The 14,315-nt window shown below is 39.4% G+C and overlaps 1 protein-coding gene across 1 annotated transcript in view; it reads right to left on the bottom strand.

Annotated features, from left to right (window-relative positions):
- HEATR5B (HEAT repeat containing 5B) overlaps window positions 1–14,315 on the bottom strand; it is a 61,413-nt gene that overhangs the window by 4,300 nt on the left and 42,798 nt on the right. Inside the window, exons 29-33 of the mRNA XM_009911711.2 lie at window positions 13,630–13,757; window positions 13,295–13,439; window positions 7,521–7,790; window positions 5,021–5,245; window positions 2,382–2,533 (exon numbers count right to left, since the gene is read on the bottom strand). Coding sequence (XP_009910013.1) covers window positions 2,382–2,533; window positions 5,021–5,245; window positions 7,521–7,790; window positions 13,295–13,439; window positions 13,630–13,757 — 920 coding nt within the window. The remainder of the gene's footprint in view (window positions 1–2,381; window positions 2,534–5,020; window positions 5,246–7,520; window positions 7,791–13,294; window positions 13,440–13,629; window positions 13,758–14,315) is intronic.

Consider the following 14,315-nt stretch of genomic DNA (forward strand, 5'->3'; position numbering starts at 1 on the left):
CTATTTTCTTTTCCCCTTCTCCCTCTTTTCTCTGGAAAGCAGGGATTATTAAAGTCAGTGCATGAGAAAATGACTCACTGATGATCCTGTTGAGATGAACTGATGAATGAATTATTTGGGTGTACAAAGATCTTCCTCCAAAATTCCACGGAAGTAACACAGAACTTACAAAAATTCAAAGCCCCACAACAAGTATGAGGATAAGACATTACACATGCTTTCAAAGTGCACTCAGGCCCAGACAAGATGAGTTACTGAGTAGACACCATACAGAAACATTCTAGAGGAAACAGTACTGAACACAAGGATCTGTGAAGAGATCCAGGGATGAGTGGAAAGACATGTATAAATAAAAATACTGAATTAAACATAGAGATAATAAAAGCAAATAGTAAGAATATGCAAGTTATGCAGCTCAGGTCACTGTTAATTCATAATTCAGTAGTACATAGCTGCAACTTTTCTATGTAATTAAATTTTTAAGGTCTGAAGTAACAAAACTTCTTCTCACACCGTTTGTATGCTTTCTAATGAAGGTCAATGGAAAAACATTTTCTCCTAACACCTTACTCAGTATCACCCTTGACCTATTTCAACACATTGCTCCCTCTGTCTCTCCATATGACTCCAGATAATTCTCTTTCTTTTCTGTCTACATTCTTTAAACTTTAATACTTAGGAGCTGTTAACAGTATTAGCTGTCAATACATGGGGTGAAACTCTCCTTTTAACATGCATGCATAATTCAAGTAAGTTTTATGACTGCATCTGACAGCAGAATTTTATCCAATCTTACTGTATTTCCTCTATTTAATAAAAAAACACCTTTTGACTTTTCTGCATTCACAGAAATCTACAAAAACTCCTGTGAGGTAAAATCAGTGCTCTGTCAAAGGATGGAAGGCACACTTGTGGAAAATTTAACCATTAGGTCCAAGTTCCCTTAGGGAAAAATGAAACTGAGCTCAGCAGTCTTCAAGTTATTATTATACATGGTGTATCTAATCTTTTAGACTTTTGCAGGTGGCAGTAGTTTCAAAAATATTTCTGTACTTCTTATGAGGCAGCACTACTTCTCTAGAAGAGGGCTTTTCTTCCCCCCACAATCTTTTCAGTGCTTTTAGTACAATCAGAATAATGCTTCCATTACAAACAGGTGTCTAGTTACTGACCCAAACAGTAAGTGGTGCATATCTAAAAAACCAGAACAAACACAAAATAAGTATTACAGAGTATATATTATGCACCTCAGCAAGAAGCACGGACACAATCTGTCTGCTGTCAAAGCATTCTCTGAATTACAAAAATAGTAAGTTCTAGCTTGCTAACAGCTTTCCAGCAGGGTGGTGAGCCAAGATGTACTTCTCTCACTGTTTGTGTGTTTATACAGAGCTCAGACAGCGTATGACATAAAAGTTTCTGCTTAATACAACTGCCATTTCCATTCACACACTAAACTTTTAAGTTGCTTTCCATCAAAGTGAGAGTTGAGAGCCAACTGCATTTTCTGTCCATGCTGCAAAACACCAGCCTTGCTGCAGAGAAGAATTATCAATCTAAAGGAGATTATAAATGCCTCACTGTGACCCTAAACACATTAGCGGTTCTTACATGCTTTTCTTCTCAAGAGTCTTTGCAACACTCACTTGTGGAAATACTACTTTTGTGTTAGCTCCCACCTGCAGACTTTCATACCCTCTCAAACAAACCCCTGTATATGTGGATGGAAGAATTAAGCTTAACTACACAATGTGTTAGCCTGCCTGAACAAGGTCTAAAATGTTTTAATTCCCTCTGAAAGAAAACATTTAAAAGATAATTTATAAGGACAAACCGAAGGCCAAAAGTGCAATCTGAAGACAGATGACTCACAATCTGTAGGTATTCTGATCATGACCACAAAATTACTTGGTTTTTTTTGCCCTCCCACTGAGTTTAGTATGAACATTTAAAACAAGCAGAACTTTCGCACAAATGTAAAATTAATCAGAAATGTGTCCAGTAATTTTATCTACAGAAAAAGTGTTTCAGTTTGTACTGTAAAAGATCATCATTAATGTAGAAATGTCACCATGCTCAGGTAACCAATCTTTTAGTTTTCTAAAATTTCACACATCAAGTATTTTTTTCCCTCTTAAAAAAAATGCAAGTCAAGAACCTGACACAAGGCCATGAACACACATTATCTAAAAACACTTCGTTCAGGTTATTTTGTTCAATTAATGTTTTGTGTAATGTGCTGTTGAAAATCATAATTATTTTGACAAGCAGGACCTGTCCCTGAAGGAAATGCATCAGAAAAGCTCTGAAAATATGGTAAATATATCACAATTAGTTTTTCTTAGCTATATGTCATTCACAATCCTATATCATGATCTTACCCAAGGATCACAGGAATTTAATGCACTTTTAAATCTGTTCATACATCCATTTTGTAAAGACTGCACTCCAATTATTTCCGTGCTTGCTGACCAAAGGAAGAGAGCAATAGCTGTGAGTATGCTTACTTCATCAAGAATAGGCTTAGAGGTTTCTGAAAGAAAAACAACAGAACATGCTGTTAGCTTACTCCAAAAATGATTTAGAATTTATTTAGTAAATGCCAGTGAACACAGAGGAAATAAAATGTACCTGAAATTATTTGCAGCTGCATACAAACATACATCTACTTGTTACAGAATCACTTTATCATTATTGACTGTGACTGACAAAATGCTGAGCATCTCTATTCTAGAGGAAAGTCAAACTTTCTGAAACTTAACTATCAAGGGAAAAACACCCACACTTACTTGTATTTTTGTTTTCAATATGTAAATGGAGAGAAATAGAACTAAAGCCTTTCCCCATTTAAAATATACTTCACTGGTTTTTTTTGTTATTCTCTTCACCTGATACAGCTAAGAAGCTGATATCCAGCAAGGCAACACCTTTTATTTAACATAAGGCTCCGCATGACAAACTATCTGATCTGACAGCTCTCTTTTACAAGTAAGAGCAGTCCTACTTTTAACTTTTCCAGCTTTTCAAATAACCTGTATTTGCCATTGTCATCCTTTTTTTATCTTGCAGAAGCTTTCTTCGCACATCTCATTCACAAAGTTACATCAACAGGAAAAAAAAATCATTACATAAAATTATTATAACATACATGGTACTATTCTGCTGGTTTTACTGGGCAGATTGGTTCTCCTCTCCTATGACAGGCACAGGGAAACAGCAGATAAATAGTTAGCAAAAGGAAAACCAGTACGATTGCCCTTCACAGATGTCACTCAATTGGCTTAGCTATGATGTGCAACTTCACTTCAAAAAAAAAAAAAAAAAAGCCACCTAATCCAAGCATTTTAAGTGATTGGTTTTTTCACACTTTGAAATTGTTCACATTTTATTGAATTGTGAGACTTGAAACAGTATGCAGCAGACGTTACACAGGTTCTTGTGTGCGTGATACAAGCCACTCCGCAGAAAACTGGAAAAGGAAAACATACACCCTTTGCAAGAAACAGAGAAAGATTTGGGAAGTTTGCAAAAAAGAAAAGCCTAGAGCCAGTAATATTTCTGCAAAGAGGGCCTGGGAAATCTTTACAGTAACAAAAAGCTGAAAGAAAAAAGCTGGTGTCACAAATTAGAAGTTTGACTTGGTTAACACAAATCTATGGATCCCCCTTCAGATATATTCAGGATCACTTGCAATTGCCTGCTTGCTCCCTATCTCTCACATGAGTAACTCCATTCAAGCCTCTCTTCAGTCTTTATAAATGGCTCTTTGGGGATGTAATGGGATGTTTTTTGGCTGAACTACCATTATGCAAATGAAAAATTTTTGTCTCTCTCTTTTACTAACTAAGCAGCTGAGACTGTACATATTTTTTTTTTTGCTTTTCAAAGGACAACACAAAGTATGAGTGTGAAGCAAAAGAAGTACTCTACAGCTCTCTAAAGAGACACAGTAGATGTCCTGCTTCTGGGAAACATTACTTTCTTCACAAGAGTAGAATTTTTTTTCTCGCCACTGAGAGCTTGTAACAACATTTTAAATATCCTACATTTCAGCAAGACCCTTGCCAAAATTACCCCCTGCTGTCTTCACAGTCATTCACTTTAGCACTCATTGTCATTAAGACTTTATGACGTGTGTGAACAAATACTTAAAAGATAGACTGAATGTCATTTTTCATGACATTTAATTCAAGGCGTCGAGTCCATGTACAATATCAAACTATTACAGTTTCAGAAAGAGGTCGGTTCCCCTACAAAATGGGTTTGGCAACTGAAGTTTCATTTCCTTTAAGCTGGCAGGTATTCTGTGGAAAGAGGAAAGGAGGGGTGGAAATGACAGTTTGCTCAGGCCTTGCCAACATGCCTAGGATTGACAGTCATCACAGAAATCAAGGTACAGTCCAGGAAGTGAAATTAATTCAGCTGGGAACTTCTTTACATTTTACTTGTGAGACATTCAGCAGATGACAGAAAGACCAATCAGTATCAGAAGGTAGACCTCCCAGTTCCAGAAAAAAGTCACAAGCTGAAACTATGAAGACTGGTAAGGTCAGCCTGAGGAAAATCTAAAGCATGAAGTAATTGCATCATAAGGGGATTCAAAATGGAAGAGGAAATTCTGAACTAGTACAGAAAAATACCCTACCTCAGGACCTGAGAGAGCATGGCAAGTTCCAAAAGGCAAAGTTTCAAACAGGAAGCCATGATCAATATTGTCAAAGAAAAGAGGCAAACAAGGATGTCTGAAATGGGAATTCCTGAGTGTTCCCAAATACCTCCTGTATTTTCTTAATGCCAATGCTGTGCTTGACTTCAACACAACCTATTAAGTAACAGGTAAGTTATGCTCTGTGCACTGAGGTCTTCCTCTCATTTTACTTTTACAAGCAATTCATCACTACTTTTAATCCCCAACCCTCAGACATGAAGCCTATTAAATTACAGGTAGATACGATACTTGCCTTTGCATTACAGCAAAACTCAGTTCTCTTTAACATTCCTGCACTGGCAAACCACTTACCAGGTTGTGAGTATTCCAAGATAGATGCCAAAGTACTGCGGATAAGACCGGTCCATTGTTTCTGAGTTTCATCAGTCTTGACTGTTGGAAGAGTAACAATAGTTTTTATCCCTTGAAGTGCTGCACTGACTGGAGGAGGGACCTGATTATCTGCAGATTTTACTGCTGTTTCTTTCAATACTCTTGTAATCAGAAATAGGATAGTGGGTAAGATTGTCATACAGCCTTAAAAGAAAAAAAAAATAATTGGAAGTTAAATCCAACCAGTCAGGTAGGTCACATTTTTAGCTTTCCCAGTATAGACACATGTGACTAGGACACAAAGGGGACACACCAAGGTAAACTGCAATTCAGGTAACAAGTTCAACGCTTTATCACCAAATTAATTTTTCAATACTACTGAAGTGCATTGTAACACAGGTCATGCAAGCCAACACTTAAAATGTTGATGTCAGCTCAGGAATGATGACTTAGCTATTAAAGTCCTGCCCTGCATAGCATGTGTTACATGATATGTATCACATTGAACACGTACAGGCACAAGACCTCCCTCTCCTAAAACAGTATCTGCACATCACTAGAGTCCTAAAAGTAAACAACGACAGGTCTGGAAACAGGTCTACAAAGAAAGTTATGGCACTTTCCAAGGAAGTCAGCGTGTGATAAAAGCCCCAGAAGCAGAGGAAATTGTCTGGGTGTCTCACATCCTGGGCAAAAGCTGTAGCTCTCTGGCTATTCTGCGAAAGAGACGAAATGATCCTTCTACTACTGAAATCCCATTCTGAAGAAATTGTCTACCTATATAGACCAGAGAGGTGGTAAAGTCTCCATCTCTGGAGACTTTCAAGGCCCACCTGGACATGTTCCTATGTGATCCAATTTAGGTGAATCTGGTCTGGCAGAGGGGTTGGACTCCATCATCTTCAGAGGTCCCTACCATTCTGTGATTTAGTTTGCACACTTAACATGCATATGTTTTGTGCAGCCAGTCCTGCAGATGCAAGTTAGACATACTGACAAATTTTGGTCAGGTAACACCTAACCTGACTTCTGATGCAGGGGAACATCATTAGAAGGAATTTCTGTAATATATGTAGACATTATGAATCTGTAGGACTGAAAGAAGGGTGCTGTTGGGTTTAGGTGTGTAATACCAACCTACAACTCACTTCAGCTAGTCAATTCTCTTTCTGTATCTTTTCTCTGCCTCAGGTTCCCACATCTGTGGAAACACAAATACTGCCATTTTTCTATTTCTGGGAATGCTGTGAAGATAAATATACTAAGTAGAATAATTATGACTGGAAGGGTCTGCTGGAGCTCATCTAGTCCACTTCTTTTCAAAGCAGCAGCTCCTCTAGATCACATTGCCCAGAATCTTGTCAAATGGAGACTGCGAAATGCTCATTTTAAAGAAAGAGGAAGAAATATTAAAAAACCCCACTCAATCACAGAAAGTGGTAAATTCTCTTTGTTGACAGTTTCTCTTAGATCCAAATGCTCAATCAACACAAGTCTCTGCAGACTAACAACAGCTTATGAGCTACTTTCACTGGCCCCTTGCCAAATGCTGGGAGCAGTTAACAGAAGTGGCACTCTTTCTGCCCACCCCCAAAAGGATAAATACCCAGGACTCAATTAACAACAGTGCAGGACTGCAGTTCAAAATCTAGTATTTTTTTTAAAGACCTGTAAAATGCAAATTATCTGTTTGAAGACAGCCCATGGTGTGTTCTGAGCTTGACTGTCCAAGTATTATTTACCGTGCATCTCATTAAGGGACCAATCTGCATCTCATTAAAGGACCAGTCTCTAAAATGTCTTATCTATATCAATGTGTGAAAATTCCCAGATATCCATGAGTCAACTCTTAAACAATTTGTTCTCTGAACAGCACAACTCAAAGAGCGCTGCTTCTCATGCAATTGTGTCCTTTAGCCCTGAACTCCACTCCGTCCAATTACCCTAGTTTACACATATTCTTTGTGACAGTCTCCCCAGACAGAAGAAAGCTCCATTTAGTTTAGAGTGACATTTGGGATGACTGACATCCAATGGCTGCCCAAGTATACCACAGCTGAATTGTGCTGTTTTTAAATCAGTAAGATTCTCTTTTCATCCAGCTGCTGCAACTTCTCAGGAATTTAATTATCTCTGAGAAGTCTATGGTCATTTACAATATGATTAAAATCGGCCAAAATGTTTTGAAATCATGATAAAAGTAAGGGGAAAAAACAGTAATAAAATCACAGTGACACAGAGCTCATTCCTTCAGCACACCTGCAGCACCAAAAGCAAATTTAAAATGAAGTAATTTCCTTTACGTTGCTCATTGCAAAAGCCTAGTTTCTTAATTTATTTTAGAACCTAAACATCCTTTTCAATAGATGGCCCTTAAAGTATCTCATAAAAACACACTTACAGTTTGCTTTTAGTATCATATGGTCACTATGTTTCATCTACAGTAAACACTCATATGTATTTTGTTACAATGCCTTACCTGCTGCAGAACACAGAGAAGGTAGGTCAGACAGGATAGTAACAGTGGCAGCCACAAGAGGAGCACTTTCCTCAGGGAGGTGGGATTTGGCAGCAACATGACTTGGAGAATCTGAGACTTTGGAACTCAGATGGGGCATGTGCCGTACTAGGATAAACATGAGCAACTCCATAGCTGCAAAGACCAGAGATTTTCCAGGCACAAGACCACCACTCTCACCTCCCTCTCCTAAAGCAAGAGGGTTTTCCTTTTCCTCACTATCATCTTCATCTGAAAAAAGAAAAGAAATGTCTCAGGAGACATTTAAGAAAGGTCCTGAAGATTACATGAAACACTCTAAAAAAACAAACCAACCTTAAAAATCACGAAGAAAATGTTTCACAGTAAGAGATGACAAACATGGCTGATGTCAAACTAAACTCTCTAGTCAGAATTAAAGCGGTTTAAAATCTTTTACAAATATTGTGATTACAACAATGCTTATTAAAAATCCCTCCAGAAATTAAAGTAATAATGCTTACACAAAATAAAAAGGCAGCAAAAAAACAGCTGTAGAATTAACAGCAATGCCAAATAAATAGGCATGGCACTTTTAAAAATTTTTATTTAATGGCTATTAATTAAATGTTCCACCCTGACAAAATTTTATTTCAGCCAAAATTCATGATGAAGTAAGAGAACAGAAAAGCATTGTAGGATTCTATGTCCAAGTTCATGATTTCAGTGCATTCAGTTCAAAACATCTCTCTTTTGAATGGCAGCTTGGCCAGCTGCAGTCTTTCCTTCTCCCATTAAACAGCAACAGATTCAGTAAGTCAGAGCTGGCCTGAACTACCCCTATGGAGCTCCTATGAATTTAAATGATTGCTAGTGTTATCACACTCACTGATTTGAAAAATGCAACTTACTGAGCCACAGTAAACAATTCCATTAATTCATAGGAAGGAACAGAGCTTGCATTTTCAGCTGTGCCGGTTCTTCACGTTCCAGCAAAATCCTCTCTCTGTTTTTATGTGGAAAACAGGCAAAAGCTAACAGTTCAGTTTTTCTCTCAGCAGTGTATTATGCCAGGCTAAGATGGTAATTTTCCTCAGTAAGAGAAAATTCTTTGGGTTTCATATTACTTCTTTCAGGCAAAAGAAAACACAGCACACCTAACCTAACCAAGCATCGATGAACTGTTTGCCAGGTTGCCACATGGAAACTAATTTATTCAGCACAGATGCAAACTGTATATCCAATGGGAGATTTTTAAAGGAAAAACAGTGAAGGGATGATTGAACAGAGAGATGCTCTGTTAAAAGGAAGGGGTTACTAAAAGCACCTCAGAAAGTAGTTTCAGATTGATGCTAATAACCTTATCAAGATATTCTTACATAAAATAGAACTAAACTGATGGAATGTGCTACTGAAAAGCCTGAAGTAAAACAACAGAAGCTAGAATATGGTACTAGAAAAAGCAGAGATAAAAGAAGAAAGAATTAATTGTAATAAAGCTCAGTAAAGTTCAATAGAGGATCAGGATTTATGGGTGGAACTAGATGATCCTTGAGGTCCATTCCCACCCTAACAATTCTATGATTCTGTATCAACTCAAGAGCAGCTCAGAAAAAGCTAGGTTGTAATAGACCTCCATAAGTCACAGAAGTTCAATCTCCTGTTCAAAACAGAGCCAGCTTGAAAGCTGGAGCATGTTGCTGAGAGCTGCTTCAGTTTGGAATATCTGCAAGCACATAGAAACCACAACATCCCTGGCTACTTGTTCTACTGCTTCACCATTCCCATGGTGAGGATTTTTATTCCTGTGCATCCCATTCAGATCTCCATTGCTGCAACTTGTCTCCATTACCTCTTGTGCTTCCATCATATGCCTTTCAAAGAGAAAACCAATCCAGACTCCTCTCAATCCCTGCTAAGAAGAGGGACTGTGTTCTATCCCATATTAACCGTCTCTTCTGCAGACTAAACAAGTTCAGCTATCTCAGCCTCTCCTTGCGTTACATACTTCACCTCCCTAAGAACATTAGTGGCCCTCCAATGGACATCAGTTTGTCAACATCTCTCTTATAAAGGGTGAGGAGGAATGGTGAAGAAAACTGGACACTGATCCAGATGCAACTTTGCAAGCTCAAGCTGAAAGGACAATCATATCCGTTAATCTACTGGTCATGGTTTTCTAACACAGCCTAGTAACAGTCTTCAGCATTGCACAGGTGAACCACCAATTCACATTAAACTCAATCTGGCAGATCTGCTGTCCAGTCTGTCAGTGCCCCAACCTGTACCAATGTGGACAGTTATTCCACCCCAAATGCAGAAGTTCGTATGTGTCTTTACTGAACATCAGGAGGTTCTCAGTCCTGCAGCCCAAGACTCCCCTGAAAGCCAACACTGCCCTCCAGTGCACAATTTGGTATCACCTACAAATTTGCTGAGGGTGCATCCTGTAGTCTAATCCAGGTTGTTAATAACAATGTTTAACAGTAGCAGACTCAATACCAAAGGCTAAGGAACATCAGTTGCAAACAGCTGCCACCAAGATTTGAATTGTCAAACTCCATTCAAGCACAGCAGTCCAGACAGTTTTCTCTTACTTTCCAGTCCACATCTTTCCAATTTGACAATGATACTATAGGGTAATCAGTCAGAAGGCTTGCAAAAGTCAAAATAAACAGTAACTACCACTCCCCTATATCCAAAGCCAGTTATTTCATCACAGAAGATGATTAGGCATTATTTGTTTTCAGTAAGTCTGTGCTCTCTATTTCAAATCATGTTCTTCTACTTCGTGTACTCACAAGTGGTTTCCAAGGGAATGACTCCAAAACCTTTCAACACACACTAGGCTTACTGGCACACAGTATCTCCAAACCTACTTCAATGTCTCTACTGATTTGAAGTTATACCCAATATCTACATTGTGCCATTCACTGGAAAGCTTCTTTGAGCATCACAGCTTTTCAGAGCTGACTGCAGCATCCTTAGCATGTCATCAGCCAGCTCCCTCAGGTGCATTCACCTGGTCCCAGGGTATGTCCAGCTTTTACCTAAGCAGTCCCTAGCCAGATGCTTGTCTACTGTAGGTAGGAATTCTGTCCCCTAAACTTGCTCACTACGCAGAGAGATACAGGAGGACAAAAAAAAGAGGATAATAGTGCCTCAGTGTTCCCCCCACATGTTTCATTTAGACCAGCAGCCAGTCCAAATTTCCTTGGTCTTTATTATTTTTGGAAACAGTTATAAAAGCCCTTCTTGTAACACTTGACATTCAGCACCAGTCTCAGCCAAATCACGGCTTTCCTAATTCCACTCCTCCATACCTGAGCAAATGTCTTCAGTAGTCTTCTTGGGCAGTTTGTCCCAAATTCCATAATCCATACACTTCCTTGTCACATTTAACAGAATCACAGAAACATTCAGGTTGCAAAAGACCCTCAGGATCAAGTCCAAATGATAACCCTACTCTACAAAGTTCACCCCCAAGCACCACATCTAAATTACCTATAAACACATCCAAGGTTGGTTACTCAACCATCTCCCTGGGGAACCCATTCCAATACATGACCATTCTTTCTGTGAAAAAATTCTTCCTAATATCGCGTCTAAACCTATCCTTATACAGCTTGAGGCCATTCCCTCTTCTCTCACTAATTACCTGTGAGAAGAGACCAGTAACAACATCTCCACAATATCCTTTCAGATAGCTGTAGAGAGCACTCAGCTCTCCCCTCAGCCTCCTCTTTTTCAAACTAAACAGCCCCAGCACCTTCAGTTGCTCTTCATAAGACTTATCCTCCAGGCCCTTCACCAGCTTTGTTGCCTTCCTCTGTGCTTCAGCACCTTGATATCTCTCTCGTACTGAGATGCCCAAAACTCAATAATCAAGGTGTGACCTCACCAATGCTGGGTGCAAGGGGACAGTCACCTCCCTACACCTGCTGGACACAGCATTTCTAATACAAACCAGGATGCCATTGGCTTTCTTGGCCACCTATGCACACTGCTTGCTCATATTCATCTGCTTCTCAATTAGAACCCCCAGGTCCCTTAATCTTGAGCTCAGTCAGAAGTTCCCATTCAGCCCAGTCAGCCTTCTACACACATTTGTCATCCTGCACTTTTGGATGACCTATTTTTTGTCACTGCAGATGAAGCATCTCTCTTTCCTTTCCCCTTCTGGGAGCCTTACCCCACAGTCTCATCTGCAAGCCCCCTGCACAAGCCAAAGTCTGCTAAATCATGCCAAAACTTTTGATCTACTATATGCTTTCTGCATTTGCTTCAACATCATGAATTCCACTATCTTATGTTTGCTAGAGTCACAGCTATCATTAATCTTTCTAACCACTTCTTCTGTATTATGTAGTGAGGAGCAGATCCACTGAGCATCTCTTTTATTTGGACTGTCCAGCATCCAGACTGAAAAATCCCATGCCTCTCTTCTGAAAGCTTTATTGTTAGCATCCTGCAGTGTTGACCTTCCAGCACATGTCCAGATAATCAAAGTCTCTCATGAGACTCCCATAGCTTGTGTTTGAAGGGCTTCTTCCAGTTGATTTAACATGGCTTTACTCACCTCCTCTTCTTTTTTCGGTAGTCTGTGGCAAACAAGCGTAGAGTTCCTGACTGGTACCACCTTTCACTTCCTCTTAGTGCTGTCAGTTCTGACCTGTCAAAGACATGGCTGCCCCATATACCTACTACTCTGTCAGCTTGTTCCTCTTCTCTTGCTAGATGTCTTATTGTGTTGTCCAATAGGATTATGGAGATAAAAGTCTTTTGTTGCTTGAAGTCACAACCTTGCAGCCACCACCTTTGTGCAGGTCTCCTCCTCCAGGAATGTATTCCAGCACAGCCTATGGTTCTCGCTCCTTCTGTCACACATATTGCTTGGGCTGCTGCACTTACAGGACCTCTATGAATAACATATAATTCTTCCATTTTCCTGACACTCACAGTCTGCTCACCTTCACATGATTTCCTTCACATCTCACAGATGAGATCAATGCCACCTTCAGCCCTGGCAGCATAGACAAGCACCTGGAGGACAGTCACATCAGGACTTTCATCTGAATTTTGAGCACTTTATTGTACCAGAGGTGATTATTCCTCAGTCAGCAGACTGTGTCTTGATGCATGTCACTGACCTCATTATGCTGACTCCGCAGTCTTCGGCGGCACTTCTGGGCTGCACGAGCATGTCTTTCCATGCCAACTGCCTCGCTGCTGTTTGCACACCCTGTTCCCAGAGCTCCCAGTTGCTGACACACCCTGAATGCCAGTGAAGTAAGAACCCAGATGCAAGCGTGATCCACTTTCTGACAAAATCTCCTGGGCAGGCAACTTTTCACTCTGTTTGCAGTGGCAGTTCACTCACCTCATGAATGCCAGTTGTGCCAGGGACATGCTACAGGGCCCTACATTACATGCTGACCCATTAGACTTCAGAAAAAAGGTAAATGAAGTGCTAAGGAGGCAGTCAACAGAGAAACATTAATGAAACTGAGCAAGGTATTAGTAATACCTTAAGTGGTGTGCTGGGCATAATTTTCATCACTCGTATTCAAGAAAATTATCAAAGAAAGAAAAATTACATCTTGCAAGAGTTAAAAAACTCAGCAAGTAAGATTATGAATACATCAAAAGTATCGGTGGAATACAAAGCATTTTCCTCCTCAGCGTAATCATGCTCTCATGTATTTGAGTTCCCTTCCCAGTATGAAAACCTGTTGCTTATTTACTCTGCAAAGCAAGTGATGTTTTCAAAATCTTACTTAGGGCGTTTCTTTTTTCCTGCAAATAATCTTGAGCTGCTCTTACTATCTGCTGGACAACTCCTGTAACCAGTAGCTGGACTGATGGAGGATCCCAGGTCAGGAGGAGTCGGTGAAGCACACTTAAGAGCTCAACACCAAGGAGCTGCAGTAAAACAAAACACATATAAAAATAATTAGCTAAGACTTAACAGTTCTTAATTGTTATGTCACTTGCTTATGCTGGGCAAATACTCTTCTCACACAAAAATAATTGCAGCACCTTTTGTAACCACCATAGATGAAAGACCAAGACCTAGGAAAAAGCCAGTTGTTTCAACATGCTCCTAAAGTACCTGATCCTCCGCAATATGGATCCTGGCACAAGGAGAATCCAATAAAGTATGAAGTGCTTGTAAACAAGATGTAACATGCTCAACAGGCTCTTCAGGTCGTGGGGAGCACAGAAACTGTATACTAACACCTGAAAAGAGTAAAAATTAGAAAGAATGTTCACATCACAAAATCAAGTTTTCTTTTTAAAATGTCTTTATAAATACAGCAGTTGCTGAACAACTTATTAAACATATTTTTATCAATTCTTCTTTCTTTAAAGGAAAAGAGAGTTAATGCATTCAAAACAGCAGAACAGTATTTGCTTTGCCTTTTGAATCATGTCTTCCCCACAGTTTGGCAGGAAAACTAATAGACTGACAGCGGCAACTTAGATTACTCAATGGAAATACACACTCCACTCTGAAGATTTATAAGTCAGACTTTTGAATCCTTCAGTTGTAACCCAACTTTTATTTTATGGAACCCTTTTAAATGTAAAGACTGCTGAGATGAAATTAAGCCTCAACAGTTATGCCCTATTCACATAATACATACAGCACTTTATTCTGGTTTTAAGTATTTGTGTATCTCAGCAAACTGTTGGCATTCCTCAAAATAAATGATCGCATCCACCTCTTAAAGCTGTTAGGTAGCCACAAAGGGCAACAGTGAGTGCTACTCACAGATGAAAAACTGATGCAAGAGT

The sequence above is a fragment of the Dryobates pubescens genome, chromosome 6 (assembly GCF_014839835.1).
Source record: "Dryobates pubescens isolate bDryPub1 chromosome 6, bDryPub1.pri, whole genome shotgun sequence".
NCBI classification, from domain to species: domain Eukaryota; kingdom Metazoa; phylum Chordata; class Aves; order Piciformes; family Picidae; genus Dryobates; species Dryobates pubescens.